Source organism: Schistosoma haematobium, chromosome 5, assembly GCF_000699445.3.
Source record: "Schistosoma haematobium chromosome 5, whole genome shotgun sequence".
Taxonomy (NCBI): domain Eukaryota; kingdom Metazoa; phylum Platyhelminthes; class Trematoda; order Strigeidida; family Schistosomatidae; genus Schistosoma; species Schistosoma haematobium.
This window is the reverse complement of record NC_067200.1, coordinates 20,416,758-20,436,852: the sequence shown is the minus strand read 5'-3', so window position 1 is coordinate 20,436,852 and position 20,095 is coordinate 20,416,758. Positions and strand designations below refer to the sequence as shown.

At 37.2% G+C, this 20,095-nt stretch overlaps 2 protein-coding genes across 6 annotated transcripts; one reads left to right on the top strand and one right to left on the bottom strand.

Moving 5' to 3' along the window:
• Nucleotides 1-4,659: 4,659 nt before the first annotated feature.
• CDC37_1 (hsp90 co-chaperone Cdc37) lies at nt 4,660-18,260 on the top strand (the record flags this gene model as incomplete). 5 transcript variants are annotated; one of them, XM_035733816.2, is made up of 9 exons in its annotated part: nt 4,660-4,761; nt 6,751-6,936; nt 6,979-7,083; nt 7,125-7,175; nt 10,770-11,009; nt 11,945-12,060; nt 13,964-14,084; nt 15,192-15,260; nt 17,713-17,955. In XM_035733816.2, exons 1-9 carry the CDS (start codon nt 4,723-4,725, stop codon nt 17,953-17,955), a joined length of 1,170 nt encoding a protein of 389 aa, XP_035586169.1. In that variant the 5' UTR covers nt 4,660-4,722. The 5 variants fall into 5 exon arrangements, with proteins under 5 accessions (XP_035586169.1, XP_051065148.1, XP_051065147.1 ...); XM_051217712.1 differs by lacking the exons at nt 7,125-7,175; nt 10,770-11,009 and having other exon boundaries at nt 17,713-18,260; XM_051217711.1 differs by lacking the exons at nt 10,770-11,009; nt 11,945-12,060; nt 13,964-14,084 and having other exon boundaries at nt 17,713-18,260.
• On the bottom strand, nt 16,420-18,383 carry MS3_00009346 (uncharacterized protein). The gene has a single exon (XM_051217708.1). The coding sequence runs from the start codon at nt 16,884-16,886 to the stop codon at nt 16,449-16,451; it is 438 nt and encodes a 145-aa protein (XP_051065144.1). The 5' UTR covers nt 16,887-18,383; the 3' UTR covers nt 16,420-16,448.
• Nucleotides 18,384-20,095: the final 1,712 nt, after the last annotated feature.

Genomic DNA, 20,095 nt, shown 5'->3' with positions numbered 1-20,095 from the left:
AGAACGCCAGAAACCTTCCAAGTCGCAATGAGAAGACAGAAGACTAATGAAAGGAATATTATTCTCAGACAGTGTCAATTATAGTAAAAAATTGTCAGGTATTAATAGTTTTTAGTAAGAACGAAATCATCATTACAGTCCACCAATCCGCGTACATGGGGTTATTAGCATTGAACAATCAGGAGGCTACATGTTAGAATTCCAGTACATTCTTCTAAAAAGTGATTGGATGGAATATCTTCGGCTCACTCTGAGCCTCCTACAGCCTCCCCGAGTTCACCCGTGATCCGTCGTCACAGCATCCAGGTCTTCACTTGGGAACACATTTTGAATACAGACACGTAAGTATTATGGTCACGATAACCCATATGGGGTGGGAAATTCTTCAGAAATGTTTGCTCCGTCACTTAGAAACTATTCGAAATACTTTCGTGATAATGAGTAGAGTAAAAAAGGTAAATGGAATTAAGCATAAGGTAGAATGTTAGCAATAAATGGTGGTCCATGTATGGCATCACAACCAGTGGAAATTGAAATTCCTAATGATTTTCAACTCAACAGGTGTCATTTAATGGTTGTCAACAAACAGATAATGGGATCTAATTTATGCTAACCAAAATAACGCGAAAGAAGAAATATAGCATTTAGTTCTTTCAAAGCCGAAACAGTTCTCTTATATTCTTTCTCTGAAATTTTTTCTGTTATCGTTGGAAGGTGCATAGCACACTTCCTCACTGATGTGCCTCGCTATTGATTTACTTTCTGCTCTGTTTTAGGCTTATAACGTGACTCACACTCTCTCTGTGCTTTTTCATGCTTCATTCACCGCCGGATAACTCTTTTTCTTTTATTGAATCGTTCAAAAGTTTCAGCAGAGATATGTTTATTGTTCTAGTGGATCTTAGCTCCCGGAATATCAGATGATGCGTAAAATAGTACGCCTTTGATGTCTTTCTAATTGAGCTGAACAGCAATTTTCTTCAGTAGATTTGTGGAAACACCGTCCGGTTCGTTATTGGTACTACTATAATAGACCTTATCCCAAAATTGTAGATTTGTCATGATGTAACTATCTAATCTAGAAGCATTTAAGTGAAAGTCGCATCATTGTCTATCCTGACTCATTGTATCATGGCAATTAACAATACGATGCTAAGCACTCCTGAAGAACATATTTGAAATGGGGGTAGCGAAATATATTTAGTATGAATAAATGAGATGAGTTACACATAAAGACAACGTCTACAGAACTGAGCCATGCTATGCCGTTCAAATTCATGTAATTGTTCTCGCGTTCATTATTGCTGACCTCACCGTATTAATTGTTGAATAGTTTTCTCAGTATTTATATATTTAACTTCAACAATTGTGTGGTCGGGAACCAAAACGACTACATTGACATCATCAATAATTTTTATTAGCGGTACATCATTGTGCTGATTTATCGTGAATCTGTACGTAAACGAGCTCGAATCTTTCGTAGGCTATTTTACGCTTTTAAGTGGTTTTAATACTGTCATCGATTCTTCTGTTAAACACTTTCTGTGGTTCAACAGAAATATCAACATTTTTCTGTGCCATGCTCCACATTTGCACACATTTGTTAAGAACTATGGGAACGAAGAATATCATACTATAAAATTACCCGCAGGACTAAAATGTATCTGGATGAAGCTAGTAATTTGGTCAACGGACAACGAACCCTGGTTAGTAAAAGGTTTCCTAGCTTTTGACATCACAGTCTGCTTCAACATGAACTTCAAATGGTATGAAAATCTTTGGTAACCCTATGACTAAAACACAAAACCTTTCACAATTTAGTGATATGTCCTCTTTTTTGTAAAACTCAGGAAACCAACGTTCGCACTGAAAATATTAACATTCTTTCATTGCCTTCATGACAGTTTCAAAATACTTTCGAATATCCTTCGCAAGTTCTGGATTGTCCACAGATGATGGCCGAACCAACAACTTTAAAAGACGTTAACTGTGCGACTAAATACATCAGTGTGAACTATAATGTCATACTGATGCGATTCAATATTATCAGTACCGATGATAAGTCAGTCTATGACCTTCTGGAATATCTCAGGAGTGGACATTTTATTCGAACAGTAAAAAATTACATTTTTACACCCAAATATTATATTGGTATCAGTTAATTCACTGGAGATTTCATCCAATTTAATTTGTAAGCATTAATCGCCAGACCTAATTATTTCATCCTTGGTCTGTTTTCAGTGTTACAACGCTGTTACAAAATCCGCGTGATATTCACCGCAAATTCCAGGTGCTTCTTCCACTCGCTTTTAATGAAATCTCAGTGGTCGTAGCTGAAACTAATATCTCATTTCCAACAAATTTACTGAAGTGATTCTTCGTGGTATATGTTAAACAGTATGAAATTAGTCTGCGCCTCAAGAAGACGGGCTATCTCTTGACTTCTAAGCGTCCTAGTTTCATTTCAATGCTTTTCACAGCCATCGAGCTTTGTTAGACTATATCTTTGATTAAGGAGCTATTAAAAGAATTAGTGTTCAAAGACATGAGAACATCTGGTAACCTAAGGCCCTTGGACATAAGCACAGGGTCCTTTATCACGTTTTCAACCGACGTCATTATAAAGAAACGATAAGTTTCCGTTAGTAGTTCCTGTTGGAATAAACCTAAACTCTGTGGTAAATAATATTAATTCCCGTTTGATAATAAGAGTTCATGTTTCGTAAAAACTTCATGAGAATCATTATCAACAACTTCACAAGTAAACAGAAGTCCTTAGCTATCTAAAAAATTCAAGAATGGATTTGTATGAGCTGCTTCTCTAGCATCGTTTATACCAGCACGTATACAGTCACAAATTCCGACATGCAGCTGTTCCCCGAAATCGCACATGCATCTGAAGCTATAGTTTGAAATCTCCAATAGTCCGATTCGGAGCAAACGTATTTGTTAAATTGTACTTTTCCACATGTTTTGAAATATATTACATAAACATGAATTGTTAATAATCTCTTTAGTTTGTTGAGCGGAAGCAAAATGTTTTTTTATTAAAACCATCTGGTTAACGTAAAACTGACAGTATGTGATGAGTCTATTCGTATAGAAACTAAGTGATCCAAAAATGCGGGAATATTACACTCATATATCAGTACTTTTATTTTATTAAATTGTTATATTGAACCTAGCAACAAATCACTAATATAGCGTTCGGAAAGATTAAATTTCGAGAAAACATTAAACTGTCTACGGACCCAAAATCAGTTTGTTTTCACCAAAATTGGGATATGGTCGCAAAAGAAATGCTACGGCGAACCGAGAATGTACCACACATTAGCCACATTGGAGCAGGCCACACAACGATAAGGGAGCATTTTTAACACATACTGTAGCCACGAGAGTGGTGAGGGTTATCGGTGGATGACCACTAGCAGATAGTGAGAGGGATCATTTGAAATACTCTTCTACACAATGTAATTCAGGCAAGGAAAATATATGGAAAGCGAAGATCCTTGGCTTAGCGGGACACGAAACACTTACTGGAGGCCAGACGAAGAGTGTGGTACAAGTGGGAAATCGCCCTGAAGGATTCAGATCGTAAATCTTAATTGGCGTTGAGAGACAGAATCAGCGTCAAAATCCGAAGCGATAGAATTTATTTCAGGCGTAGCTGGCAGACGAAATGAAAACCTAACCCGAATATCTCTACAAACTCGTGACCAGGAGAAGGCCTACAAACAAGGGTGTCTGTACTCTGAAAGGGAAAAGTGGCAAAGAACTAACTAACTTAGAGTTGGCAGAGATTCTCACTACCAGCCTCGTATACGAACTTAACCTGGGTCACACAGACGTGGAACGTCTCTCACCTGCTGTCCCAGTTGGGTGTCTGGGCGATACCCAACTAACTTCCGGTTTAGTACCAAAGAGACTGAAATCCCTGCGCCAAAGGAAGCCACAAGGATAATAATAATATATTTCTATAATGGCAGGTACACGCCATTTTTACAGGTATGATCTATAAATCAGAACCATAATCCTGAAACGGAGTGAGAAATCCATCGACATACCATTAAGTAACCTGCTAAGTCACTCGTTATATACACGAGGATGGAAGCAGACCACTCTCTTTCTAGTCCTCGTAGGAGGCAGTAGAAAAGATATGGGCGGTGACAGCCCTTTTGCGTTGCTTCAAATATCGAAAGAGATGGAAAGATCGATGAATAAACAAATGGATGAATAAATGAGCAGAGGCAACAGCCTTTGATCCGGCGAAAATCTGACACACCACAGCACGCGTTTCTCATTTCCCAGATCACAAAGCGATGATTTCCACTAACAAAATTTTATCCAGGCTCTGCAAATACACGGAGGTCAAAATGTTTCGTACCAAGACAAACAAAGTGCACGCGAGTTGGAGGGTTTTAGCATCACGGTCTCACAAGTATTATTTTCACGTCCAATCCTCTTTCTGGTCTTTATTGGTGGCGTGTTGGCTAAAGCTGGCTCAGATATTGGATTGACATAGCCTCACCAAATAAAAGCTGTACATCCAAAATTGAGGTCGAATCAACTAGAGAACTCTTGTACATTGAAGCTATTAATGAGACCTTGGCTTCCCTCAATCATTAACTGTAACTGTTACAGCCTATTTTGTTTGTTGATGTCTGCAAATCTAGCGGATTTTCAAAAAGCTTCTAAGCTTTTCCTTGCATTTTGTTTCTGAGGATGTCGCGTCTCAACTACAGCAAGTGGGATCACATCGAGGTTTGTACTTTTCACAAACTACCCTCCATATTTTCTGTTTCACAGTCATCTGTGTTTGCATGTAACTAATGTAATTTTACAGCGTGATGAGATAATTTCTGGAGATTGATGTTTCTGGTACTGTCTTTGTCAGTACTAACTTCCACCAAATAATAATAAAATGCCCTACAGCCTCGACATTATCTCTCAAATAATATAAGTCGTTGTTTATATGTGATCGCACATCAGTGTTCCAGTTTAGATGGGAAAAACCGGGAAATAATAAATTCATTATGTCTTTATCTCAATGTTTAGAAAGTTTCATGTGTAAGCATTACTACCGTTCTAAACTGTTCTTCAAGCAAGAAGGTATACCGAATAGTTCAGGTGGTTTCTTGAGTGCTCAGGTTCTAGAATTGACGTCACTTTAAGGGAGGAGAACGCGATAGGGTTGAGGTGGGAAGGAGATCATTAACTGCTGCAATGGGAATATGCACATGAAAATACAGTCAAAATACAAGTTACGTTGCGAAACTGAGAGTCAAGAGTGATGGTGATCTGTGGATTCATCGGAGAACATAATGAGTGTGACGGGTATCACGACGAATCCCGCTCTTCACCACACCGTTTCCAACTTCAGCTCAAGACTGTTGCTCAACCACCAACCAGAAATTTCACATGTCATGACGAGACTAAGATTATCAGTGTGCGTCAACATGTATAATTGAGATGTATCGACCTACCACTCCTAGTTTATTTTCAACTCGCATGCCAGTCAGCATCTTTTGCCAGGGTAGATAAAATAAGCGTGCTTAACATCTCTCTGAAGGGTTTGTGTTCTCGTCAACCGACTTGACAATTCTACATTTTATTGTGCGTCTAACCTTAACACTACTGGTCAATTGTTGTATAATATACACTAGCAGTTGTTGGAAGGTGCCTATGATTGAATACTTACAACTCACGGGTGTTTCCTATTTTGAATGACGTTTGGTGATATGAAACATTGCTTCTCAGTTTACTCACTTATTGGTTAACATACAGATTGAGATCTAGATTTATGTAACTTCAGTCCTTAAATAAATGGATAGTTGCGACTGTTTCAATTGGTTGAGAATGTAACTTATTTATATTACTTACAAAGTTATGTGCCTGAGTTTGAGTCATGAACACAAACATTGGTAAAAGGAGGCACCAACCACATATGCATCACACTTCATCATTTGATTTGTGTGAGGGTTGGAATACTGCTCGGGTGCCAAAATCGAAGTCTAGTTATTTGACCATAAAGTCACGACCTGATTACAGAGAGAATAACAATACTTCGGTCTTCTACGTGTCTGCGAAGCTGTTTGCATTCATATGAATATATACCTAACTTCTTTTAAAAGACAATTATTTTACACTATCTGTTGTCTTAGTATCTTTTAGGGCCATAAGTATCTGGTGCCCTCGTATCAATATTTATGTCCAAACAAATAAATAAACCTTTTAGAAAGTATTACGTGTGCTCAATGACGGCAGTTGTAGTATATTGAGAGAAAGCTTGGGTCGGTCATACCAAGATGTAGTGCTAGTTTATAGTCATTGATAACAGAACTGAGCCAGTTTGGGTCAGTGATTATCATAACAAATGGTTAAAGACTAGACGACATGTCTCAGAATCGTCCATAATGTGTGTGTGTTCACTCCTCCTCTTGAACCTAGGTCTTAAAATCTTATACCTTTTCGTATACCTAATCGTTTTTATTGATACTGATAATGTTACTACTTCTGCTATGAAAGTCTTTGCGATAATATCGCTGTGCTAGTGTGGTGCGGTAACAAACTGACATGTGTCGGGTTCTGTGTTGCAAAGGATTGACTGACTGGCCATATATATATATATATATATATAACCATCACTGATATACGTATTCATGTACAGAAATGTTTGTTTTTAGGCGGAGAGATTACAACTGGTCAATTTTTAAAGATTATTTGTAACGTAACGTTTTTATGTTCATATAGGTTTCTGATGATGAAGATGATACTCATCCAAATATAGACACACCTAGCTTATTTCGATGGCGACATCAAGCACGCCTAGAAAGAGATGCTGCTTGGAAGAAAGAAAAAGCAGAGTTTGAGAATAATTATAAGTCATTTCTAACTAAATATAATGAGGCACAACAAAAATTAAATAAAGCTAAGGAGGTTTGAATTGTGGAAATATTTATTTTTATCTAACTGGGACAGACTGGTTCAGACAACATACAGGAATTACAAAAAAAACTCGATGAACTCGAAGTGGAAGCTAAAGAATGGTCAGTGAAAGTGACTGAAATACAAAAGAAAGAACGAGTAGGTTTTGTTCAAATAATATTCTATGAATTCTAATTCAGCTTAGACCTTTAAATATTGATACAATTTGCAAAGATGCGAAATCGAAGACGGTAAGTTGCACAAGCATTTGTGATAAAATTTACACTCCATTTATAATCCCTTGGATGTGCTTAACTGTCCGTAATACAGTGCTTATTCATACACCATTTTTACCATTTAAACTTATGTTTTGATGTTGTACATATAGTGGAAAACACGTCACGAAAAATGTGCGGCGTTATGAAGAGAACGTAAAGTGGGTTTGATAAACTGTCAGTGTCATTCTTTTTAGGTATACAACACAGATAATAGTAAGCTAATGTTAGATCGCAACTAGATTAGATTTAGGGAAATATCTATTAGTATCACCCCACTCAACTGCACGATTTATGTACTCCCATTCAGTGAGTTGTGGTTCACTAATACATGTTACCTCAGCTCAACTACTGTTACCCTTACCAGAGTATACTATATGTAAAGTGTGTTCGATCTATCTAAGCTGACTGCTTAAAATAGTCTGAATGATCTAAAAGCATTCTTTACAGTCAAAAACGTTGTGACATCTGAGTTACGAATATTGTGTCATCACTGAGTAAATGATTCGGATCCGTTGGCCGGATACTATTAGCAACAACCACCTGTGGGAAAGAACAAACTAGATCCCAGCGGAGGACGAAATTGGGGAGAAGCGCTGGAAGTGGATTGGACACACATTGAGGAAAGCACCAAACTGCGCCACAAGACAAGCCCTCACATGAAATCCTGCAGGCCAAAGGAAAAGAGGAAGACCAAAGAACACATTACGCCGGGAAATGGAGATAGACATGAGAAAAATGAACAAGAATTGAATGGAATTAGAAAAGAAGGCCCAGGACAGAGTGGGTTGGAGAATGCTGGTCGGCGGCCTATCCTCCATTAGGAGTAACAGGCGTAAATAAAGTACTGAGTAAATGCATTCCTATGAAGACAGTTATGGCCTTGAATTCTTAGCTAGAAATGATCAGGTCTCAGATTTCGACGAGGACTGGTCAACTTAGCATTTTTACCCAGTCTGCTATAATGGGGCCAACAGTGAATCAGATTAATGTATGCTATTGCTTATGCGAATGTTGGTTTTGCCTGCCTAGTTTCTGCTGTTCATACAGCTACACGGTTACGCGAATTCCGGTTTATTAATTGGTTTAACAGCAAACATATGTAGTGGTTACTTATTGTGACTAAGGCCTGAACAACAAGCGTAGCATAATAAAACGAATTCATTTACTTCATATATTCTAGGTCAGCTGCTTGCAACCTAGAAACACTAGTAATAATTATTTGCAACCAATACACGTACTTCAAATCATATTAATGAAGATTAGTAAAATAACAACAACACGTGTAGAAGAATTATAAGTTTGTAAAGTTAATGAATATTTATGTTACTGAATGTGTAATTCTGGAAAAAAATTGAAATACGTAGAGACACATTTCTGGGGAAAGAGAAGTGATGTAATAACAACTATGAGACTGGATAAAATAACATAGTAAGATGAGTAAAGCTCAAAAATTGACCTAAAATGAAAGGTTTTATTCAGAATATGAAAGTTGCATAATTGAATAATGAAAATAGAAGTTACTAGGATTGTAAAAGATTTGCACCTGTTTCTTTTTAAATACACTGATATGGTTCTAACTTTTTAGTAGCGATTGTCTCGACGTAGTGTATCTTTTTCAAAGTTGATTGATTATTAATTATTTCGAAGGGTTTTAAAATGTCAGTTTAGTGTTCGCTATCAAGTGGATGACATAGAATAGCACTTTAGAAAACACAATGGAATGTACTCTGAGATCCGAACAAGTATCTTGCCTTCTATTCTTCCGATGTAAATGCTTTGACATGATCATGTAAACTGGTAAATACAGTTGGAGGTAATATGATGCGGGAATTTGTCCAATTTTATCTGTCTCAATGAAGAACTCGTTTGATACAAGTAAACTAGTTTAGTGATTAGATATATACCTTTCATTTCAGCACAATCTATAATTAATCATGTTAGCTATTTCATCACCTTTGAAGTCGTAAATGGACTGGCTTTTTCCATATTGTATCAAATTCCATTTCCTTTTTTGGATTCTCATACTTACTAATAAACGTTTGTAGTTAGCCATTGTCTAGTAGATACTTGTCAATTACATTTAATTATTAAGTATTATACAACCGTTCTTTCTTGGATCTAACTAAGCTCAACACTTCATACAAGCAATCTTTTTTACAATGTCTGAATACAAAACCCACATAAAATTCATTGCTATGAAATTTAACATAAATTATCTGTTTGTGATGAAACTAGTTAGTTTTCCTGTGAAACTATATGAATATATTGTAAACCATTCATGAAGTACACATGTACTTAGTTTATCATTACCTTTTTATAGAGTCAATTGATACTACCTGACTGACCAATCCAAAGTTGATAAAAATCACACTGAACTTGACCTTGTCATTTACTAGTTAAAAGTTAATCATTTTAATTACTAACCCACTGTTGCTTTTAATAAAACAGCCAATATGATTGAGTGAAATAATAATTTCATGAATTATTAAAGAATATCTAGGATCCTGTTAGTCGATCAAGCTCACATAATATTTGACTGAATAAGTTGTTAGACATTGCTTTCATTATCGCAAAAAAGAAAAGTGATCATTACATTATTTAAACGGTATTTTACACAAATCTTTTCTTGGAGTTAGCTTTTATATTAGACTGTACTCAATCAAAGGACTACACATAAACACGGATTGCATTGGGCAATTACTTCGTTGACTTCCAATCATTGAAGCTCTAACATCTGGAGATTTTTACGCTTATTTTAAATGATATAACTTAGGATGTAATATGTCTATCTTTAATTTAAGGTGGACACTGGATAACTAGTTATTCAGTATGTTTGTGTATTATAGTCGTTTGAAGTATCTGACATGAGATCAATGTGACATCTCTTTAACAAAAAAGAAGCATGCTTTTGTGAATTAAGATCTATAATCTTACTTGATGTGGTAAATATCACCCAGTGACAATTGATTGCAGAAACTGAATTATTAATATAGAGCTACCTTCAATGAAAAAACAACAATAACCAGTCAGCACACTGAATCGTTTTACATCAAAATAGCATGATATGCTTATATGAAAAATGCTTAGTACAAAATAAACATGATTAAATATCACTTAAACGATCAATGCACGTCAGTCAGTCAGTCATAAGCGACACAGAACCTGAGACATATGTACATTCTGTCAAGTTATCTCCCACATAATGTAACTCATTTACCAAGTACATATCTTGTATTCAGCCGTGAACAACACATTTAGCAAGGTTTAGTGATACTTAGCTGCTTTACACTAAATCAAGCTTGTGATCTGGTAACTGGAAACTGAATACCCTGACTGACCATTAAGCCATCTCTCTACAAATGATTACGGGATATAAGTTTAATGAGATTATTAATCAACCTATAGAAACTAACTCATAATCTATCAGGCATATTTATTTGCCATATACGTGTATCAGGCAATGATAAGTGTAAAAATGGGTTCTGTCTGATTATTTCACGGTCCTCTTTCTTCTTTTCATTTCTAAAACTACATTTTAAAAAAATGCAAATCAACCTAAAAATTTAGGTTATTAACTCGCCCAAACTTAAACACGAAGAGAATTTAGACTCGACATCAAATTCCGAAGAGGCTGCAGTAAATCGTCTAAAAGAATTTGTTAATAAGCATAATAAAGCTATACGAAAATTTGGACTATTGCAAAAACCATTAGATTCACAAAATTTTCTTGTTAAACATCCTGATCTAGTATGTGAAGAGACAGCTAATCAACTTGTAATTTGGTGTATTGATTTGGCTATGGAAGAGGTAAGCAATTCATTTTTGCATATTTCATAGTTCAATGTACTTTATGTTCGTAATTTACAGTTTTGTTATGTCAACAATATTAACATAAATCTTTGTAACCAAATACGGGTTTATGTTTAGTCGGATTTGAGTCATACTAGTGTGTGTTTATGAGTCCTGATTATACTAATCTTGTCTAAAGCGAATGAAATGATACAGGATTGTAATCTGTGTGACTTACCAATTGAATACTGTGTTGAGTCTTATTATCACGTGATTTATTCGCCAATCGAAATACACCTTATTCAATCTTAGTACTGTATTAAACTAATGACGTCCGACCGGTATGAGCAGCCTAACGTCCTTATTGGTCCTTTGTTCGTTTAGCCCGTCCAGTTGAGTCCAGAACACCAACAACAGCTTCCATTATGCAAATCATTTATTTCAAACATACTTGGTTTATATTACCAGTCAAACAGACCGCACCACACCATAAAATAGGAAATAACATTTGTAGAAAATCAAGCCAAAAAGTGGCTGTGAACGTGGGAGACGGTAGTTAATATACTGAACATAATTTAGGAACAGTGAATCGCATAATAATAATAATAATCTATAGGTCAAAATGAAGCTTATAATAAGAGGAATATAGATATACCTAATCTAGTTGCTGAACGGTTATACAATAGGTATATATATAATATTAGTCCATTAATAGTTCTCAGTTGCCTGTAATTTAATCTTCACTAGGATATAACAAAATGTTTTCTAGCGTCCAGTGTCTGAAACTAGAACGATTCAGCTATGCCTGTACGCTAACTGGTCTCCAGTAGTTTCATCAACTGATCTGACTCTATCACGGAATCTTATCTTGTTTCCAATCATTGTCATTATTGTTCTCAATAATTATTCTATTTTTTGTTGTTTTTCTTGGCTTCCTCTTAAAATTCCAATAGAAATTCGAACTAATGGAACATGTTTCACATCAGTGTATAGTGATGCAGTTTATGCTTGAATTAGCAAAATCGCTAAAAGTTGATCCAAGAGCGTGTATTCGACCATTCTTTGCGAAGTAAGTTCAATAATGATATATAAAATCAGAAGGGGTTTTGTGGATATTATAGTAATTTCAATAGTTGAGGTCATGAATCAATTGAAGCTAGCCCACCATGGTAAACCTGGAAACACTGGACGGCCGTTTCGTCCTATTGTTGGACTTCTCAGCAGTAAGCATCCACGATCCCGCCTCGCGAGATTCGAACCAAGGACATATCAGTCTCGTGCGCGAACGCCTAAACACTAGACCACTGAGCTGGCAGGCATCCAGCGGTGTTAATATCTAACTTCAACTAATCCACAAAATTGAGCGACACATCCACCATTGTTATCAGTGAGTTACTATCTCACAACACACCTGGTCGAACTCCACTGGTCATTGCTTCTCACTATAACTCCAGGACATATTTCTTGAAGCCAGTCACTAGTGGGCGTATGTTGATTAATATCAGAAGTGATGCCGGCCCAGTGGTCTAGTGGTTAAGCGTTCGCGCGCGAGACTGATATGTCCTTGGTTCGAATCTCGCGAGGCGAGATCGTGGATGCTCACTACTGAGAAGTCCCACAATAGGACGAAACGGCCGTCCAGTGCTTCCAGGTTTACCATGGTGGTCTAGCTTCATGATCTCAACTATTGAGATATATAAATTGTCAAGTATCACTACAAAAATGGTTTAGCTTGATAACTTCAAATTAATTAAGGAATGAGTAAATTATTTATAATAACAATAATATTGATATCCTAACACAGTGCACAAGGTGTTAGGCCACGTGGACTAATGATCATATTACAACTTAATCGATAGAGTTCAATCATCTCTAAAAGATTGGATAAACACGAAAACAACCACTACTCAGTGATCCCTAAATTGTAAACATCATATTTGCTACTATACAGATTGAAGATGATTCTACGTCAAACATATTGATATGTATATAAGTTACTGTAAAAAAAGTGTATTACATAAAATGAGTTATTTATGTTTTATATTAATGATGTGAAATGTAAACAGATTGTGTTATGACTGATTGCTGATATTTCAGCATTTCTATTTGAAGTGACTTCAGATACCCTAGTATGGCGTGAGTGGTGAAATAAATGAAAACAGTATAATGAGAGCAGTTTTGCTCTATGCTTGTGAAACTTGACATCTTCAAATTGAGGATGTTAGGCTACTCTCTATGTTTGATTATTGTTATCTCAGATGGATGGCTGACATTCCTTGGTAACACCATGTTAGCAATGTAGAGTTTCGGCAAAGACGATAATTCAATTGGTGTCACCATCTTGAAAAGCCGAGTCCGGTGGCTTGGACATGTACTACGAATGTCATCCCAGTGAATTCCACATCGTGCATTATTTGCTAACGCTGTCATCTGTTGGAAATGGCGGAGAGGTAGTCAGTGCATAACATTGTGTCGTTTTATGAAATAAAGATGCACAGGATTAGTCCTTCACGACTACTTGGTTGGGATATTAGAGTTGGTAAAACACTATCTTTGAGACGTTATCAGACATGGCTCAGAATAGAAGTCAATGGCTATTCTGCTGTAATTTTCTTCCACTTTCTCCATAAAAGTGAGAGGAACCTCTTTAACTGAATTTTGTGTGACATTTTACAGTGATTTTATTTATAAATAATAATCATTTGTTCTAGTTTCTGCTCAATCAGTCTACTGAAAATTTCAGTATCTTTACTATTTTTGTATTGTTGGCAGATGTCCATCAACGTGATCTTAAACCTAGTGAGTTGATCGAGTGAAGTAGGGACCAAATCTGTTGTTTGTGTAAATAGATTTTTAAACTGTACATCTGTATCTAGCGTTGTGGATTCTACTTTCAATCATACAATCCAACTTATTCTTTGTATTTTCTATACTGTGTACACTTATACTTTTTTTTCTCTGAATAAATTAAGGTTTAAGAATCCTGAACCAGAATATCAAAAAGCTTTCAATGATGAACTTTCTGCATTCCGAGAAAGAATCAGAGCTCGAGCAAAAGTTCGTTTAGAAGAAGCTATGATGCAAATTGAAGAGGTAAAACCACATTCTAATTGTTTTAATGTATATGAAAATATTATTCAATAACTCAATATTAATGTGAATACCATATAAGGATGATGATAAAAAATGAAGTTAGCAACGATTTTTATACTAATCTTTCGGTAATAAGTCAGTTGTGTCAAGCTTGGCCGAGGTTGCTTAAACTAAAGTACGTCATGCAGAGTCTAAATCTGTGTCACTAAATGGTTAGAAATCGAGTTCCTTAACGGCGTTTTAATAAAGCAGTCAGTCAGCTACAACATAGGACCAGGCACATATATGCATCAGTCCAAGTTGCCATACCTCATTAACACAACAAGATGAACACCGGATTCATAAAAGTAGTTAATTCTGTGGTGGTAATATATAAAAGAAAGATTGCATATAAGGACATAGTACAGGAAGACTGAATAAGTGGTAGGAAAGATATGAAGCGATTATAATCTCCTAGTTTAATGGAAGACAGAGAATGTATACACCCACGCCATTGTGGTCGATTCTGAGCCATTTCACCAAGTCTCTAACCATTGGTTACGATAGTCACGCGGACCCCAACCAAGTAGTCTGCATCTCCCAACATGGCTCAGACTAGAAGTTAGTGACTTTTGGACTGATGCCACGTTTTGGTTTGGCCGCCCCTAACTTTCTTCCAATCATCTCCAACACTAGTGAGCATTGCGCGTCGTGGTAATCGGTGTTCGGGCATACGCAACATGTGGCCCAACCATCCCAGTCGATGAAAATTCACAATCTCATCAACTGATTTACCATCATTCCCTAATACTCTGCGTCTAACCTCACTATTACTTACCCAGTGATCCCAGCAGATGCGAGCAATATTTGTAAGGCATCTGTGATTAAATACTAGTAGCTTACGAGTGTCTTCTACTCTTAATGGCCATATTTCGCAACTTGTTTATTGTTACTAGTGGCAAATTACTACTATATTTCCTTTGGCTTGAGCAAAGGGATAGTATGATTACATAACTCCTTACACTAACTATGTGTGCAGTTCAATATCGAGTGCGTGCCGGATACGTTTACTTAGTAATTTAAAAAAATCGGTGTGACTGTATGGCTAGTTTCTGTTTTTCGTTTTAGGAAGAAAAGCAAAAACGTCTTGGTCCTGGTGGTCTGGATCCAGTTGAAGTTTTTGAGTCGTTACCAACGGTTAGTAATATTTATTGTTGTGAATTTTGGTTGTTTTCTAAAAGAAAATTTTACAATGAAATTTTTACAGCCTACTCATTCGACCGATCTACAGTGAAATAATGGAACCACTAGCTTCCTGATTAACTTTATTAGACTGGTTTTTATATGCTAAGTATTCAGCGAAAATGGTATTGGTCATACAGGTTTTTAAGAGTAAACGGGACTAGACTTAAGTTTATAAACGTACTTGGAACCATACCAACGTGACAGTTATTTAAACACAAGATTAGTACAAAGGGGAACCAAAATATGTATGCCCCACACAAAATAGTTGTTATTCAGTTTATATATCGGTTGGGATACTTCTCAGTTGCCTAAGTGGAAGCATACGCTTTTCCTAGGGAGCACTCCCCGAGTCTTCGACCTAGAGATCTAATCCTCAAAGTTGTGGAGTAACGTTAGGAGGTCCAGTCCCATCGGATCCGGTAAATGGCAATAGGTTTGTACTTTATTTTTTATCATGAACCTGTAGTTCATGCGGACCATTGGTTAAAAGTCAAGGTTTTCGAACTTCCCTAGGTGAGTTTTTCGTACCCACCAACCCGGTCTTAACGCCGGACATTAGCGTTTTGTCCGCTCAATTTCGTAACCATTCCTGTCACAAGGTAGTGAGTAGGAATTCCTTGACAGCGTCAATATATACGTGGTCTTATGAGAGCATTTAGAGAGAGAGAGAGAGCAGACTTACCACCCTCGACCCTGTCAGGACATTTGGGGTCAGAAGTCAAAAATAGAGCAGTTCAAATACGTGGCTCAACTGAAGGTTGTAAATTAGTGTTTAGGATTAGGATTAAGAGTTAGGGTTTTCCTCACAAATTGACATCATCTGTAGTCTCAGAATGCTGTATGCCCCTAAATGCCCTGGTTCGGCTGAGAGTGGGGAGAGCCCGGTATCCTTCTCGAAACGCTCTCACAAGGCCACGCGTGTATAGCCTGTGCCAGGGAAGTCCTACTCATTGCCTTCTCGCACAACGAGTGTTGTTTACGAAATTGAGAGGACGAAAAGCGAATGTCCGGCGCTTTAACTGGGTTGGTGGACATGGATTATTATGGGGTAAACGGAAAGGTATAACCAGGAGGAATTCTTTCAGTTAAGGAAGTTACAACCACTTTTTATGAAGAAAGTGAAAATAGGGTACAGCAGGATCACCCCTGGCTTCTATTCTGAGCCATATCTGATAACGTCTGTAGCCACTGTGTTGCACCATCTCTAGGACTCAAACCAGGGAGTCGAGAAGGACCAACAGAAGCCAGCCCTTTGCAGCTTTCTTTCATGCCACAACACCATGTCATACAATGACCACCTATCTGTTTTTTCCAACCAGTCCCAGCGTCGGCAAATAATACACGACGTTGAATTCTCTGGGACGACATTCGTAGGACATGTCCAAGCCACCGAAGTCGATGTCTCAAGATAGTGACATCAATTGCATTATCGTCGCTGCGCCCGAACGCACAATGCTGAACTTCTGCATTACTAACATGGTATTGCCACTGCATATCAGCAATCCTTCGGAGACAACGATGATCAAACACAAAGTCGTCTAACATCCTCAGCTCGGAGAAGCCAGGTTCCACAAGCATATTGAATGCTACCACCTCGGATAATAGTTGGGTGTTAAAACACTTCTCATTTTATCTAAACCATAGTTAGTGGGAACGTATACAGACAGTGCCAGGAAATAACAAATTGTATACATATCTTTCAAAATTCTTACTATTTTGTTCATTATGCTAAAGTCCAAACAACTGGAGTTCGATCTAGGAGTGTAAATTTTACTTTTGGAATTAATGCTACGCGTATGTCTATTTATACCATAACAAATTGCTTGAGACTCCAGATACACCCGAAATGTGAATTGTATTGATATTTTACACTAGCCTGGTGAATGAATAATCACACTTGGTTTATGTATGTAAGTTTCAGACAAACAACATATATCAATTGAAAAACTACATAAAGGGGTTTAAGTTGAAGTAATAACAACAACTAACAGCTTTGGTCAGGTCATTTTCACCTGATTAAATTAGTTTAAGAATAATGTTTAACTTTTTTCGTTCTAATTAAGAGATGATCCATCAGAAACAATGTGTATGAACGACAACTTCATACACAGGACGTTGAAATTGCTCCAAAGGCAAAACATATTTTTGGACAAGTGATTCAAAAACGACATATTTAGAATTGTAGTCGATTTTCGTTTTAGTATGATTTATTCATATTTATAGTTGACAGAACAGATCACAGCTTTTCTTTGACTAAATAGTTACCATTCCATCACTGATGAAATATGCAATAATCACGTAATCAATGATTAAAGATTAATAACATTTGTTCTCGTTTATGCACATTGTATGTAATATATGTAGATAACTTAGTTTTCTCCTATTTTATTTCTCACGCTACAAGAATCTTCAAGAGTGTTTTGAGAAAAAAGATGTTGAGTTATTAAAAACAGTATTATGCAGTATGGATCCACAACAAGCTGAATATCATATGAAAAGATGTGTTGATAGTGGCCTATGGGTGGATAATGCACGTGATCAACAAGAAGAAGATGGTGAATCATCGTCAAATGTTAACACTGACGGTAATGATGATATTGCTGCTACAATTCAAACAAATAAAGAACCAATCCATGATAACGCCTAACATAATAAATTCTCTTGTATACTACTCGCTATCGAAAAATTTTCCTCTCTGTTTATTAAAGAAAACGATTTTATACATACTTCATATCAATCACTACTGAATCCTTACTACAACTCTCCTCTTCTTCTTATGCGTTCATCATCCATCACGTTATGTTAAAGCGTTTGTTGGTTGAATTTCTTTTCTTAAAAATGAGTCCACTGGATTGATTTAGTATGTAAGCACATTGTTTCATTTCTAATTAATATGTGTGTGTAAAGAGCAATTCCTACGAACGACTAATGAATTTATGCATATTTTCTTGAGTGGTTTGTTTTTCTTTCACCTTGAGACGATATACCAGTAATGCAATAAATGTAATAAGCTACATTTTGGATTATGTGTACGTGCTACAACTGAAGTAGACGATGGTAATGAAATCCGAATCCACAGTTTTATCATTTGCGAGTTGAGCATGTTAACTACTGAGCAACATCTTGTCGGAATTCATGATTCCCTAATTAATCTGATTTAACTTGAGAAAATATTGTCATTTCATTCCGGGTCAGTCAGCTGCAACGTAGTACCAGGCACATATACGCATCGGTCCAAGTGACCACACTTCATTAGCACAATAAAATGAACACTAAATTCATAGAAGTAGTTACTTCAACAGTAGTAATATATAAAAGAAAGAATGCATTTGATGATATAATACAGGAAGAAAGAATTAGTTCGTAGAAAGAAAGATATAAAGCAATTTTAATCTCAGTGTTTAAGGGAAGACAGAAAGCTTATACACCTAGGCCATTGTTATCGAATCTGAGCCGTGTCACCCAGAGTCTTCAACCGTTGGTTACGGTAGTCGTGCGAACCGCAACCAAGTAGTCTGCATTTATCAACATGGATCACATCAGAAGTTAGTGGTTTGGCCACCCCTAACTTTCTTCCAACCATCCCCAACACTAGTGAGCATTGCGCGTCGTGGTAATCGGTGTTCGGGCATACGCAACATGTGGCCCAACCATCTCAGTCGATGAAAATTCACAATCTCATCAACTGATTTACCATCATTCCCTAATACTCTGCGTCTAACCTCACTATTACTTACCCGGTGATCCCAGCAGATGCGAGCAATATTTTCAAGACATCTGTGATTAAATACTAGTAGCTTACGAGTATCTACTCCTGATGGGCACGTTTCTCAGCTGTAAAGTAAAACAGAACGAACTGCCACGCAATATACTCGTCCTTTTATTGATAGACGGATATCTCGCCTTCGCCATAGGTGACGTAATTCGGCAAATGTCAGACGAGCTTTTCGAATCCGTGCAGAGGTTTCGTTAGACACCAGCCCATCAGGGTTGATCAGACTTTCGAGATAAGTGAAATTGTCGACACGTCCGATTACGTCACTCCCTATTTTTAATTCAGGTGTTGACGCAGGCCAGTTTTGAAGCAACAACTTGCATTTGGAGGGGGAGAAACGCATTCCAAACATCCTGGCATTGTTGCTCAGTGCTACCAAATGACCCAGCATTTTATCAGCGTCTTCACCAAATAGGACTATGTCGTGTGCGTATTGTAGGTCGATAAGTAGACCTGGTAGGAGATCAATGCCCGGAAATTCAGTCGACGAGAAAGTTATTTCCAGCAATAGGTCCATGTACGCGTTTCGGAGACACAGCATACATCAATGGTACGAGATTCTAGAGTCTCAGCTAAGGAGGCCAACTGGTCGATTTGACATAGGGTGTGTATGTTGAAGACTCCAATGTGTAGTTTGCAGCGAAGTTTCAGTAGACCTGGGACAGTGTTCGCGCATTAGAATTGTTGGCTATGGTGACACTTGAGGAGGAAGCCAAAAGAGGAAGTTTAGTGTTGAAAGTAGATGTAACAGGAATAATAGGTATTGAAGTGGGTTGATTGTGAATACAGTGGTTTTGAGTGCTGTTAGATGTATGGGGGCGGTTATCACTTTCCGGGTTGCCCACACCGTGGAAGGCTTCTCCTGGAGGTACCTGAAAAGGAAATTGGATCAGAGGTGGTCTTAGTGACCTGAGAGCGTGACCGCAGTGCCCAAGGGACAGCTGCTTGAGGTCGGTCGCACACGGCCTTTTTATGGGTAATTTCTGTGTCAGCTCCATACGTTTTGGGACCG

Excerpts from the sequence above, each read along its gene's own strand:
- MS3_00009346 (XM_051217708.1), bottom strand. The coding sequence starts at position 16,886 with ATGCTTGTGGAACCTGGCTTCTCCGAGCTGAGGATGTTAGACGACTTT.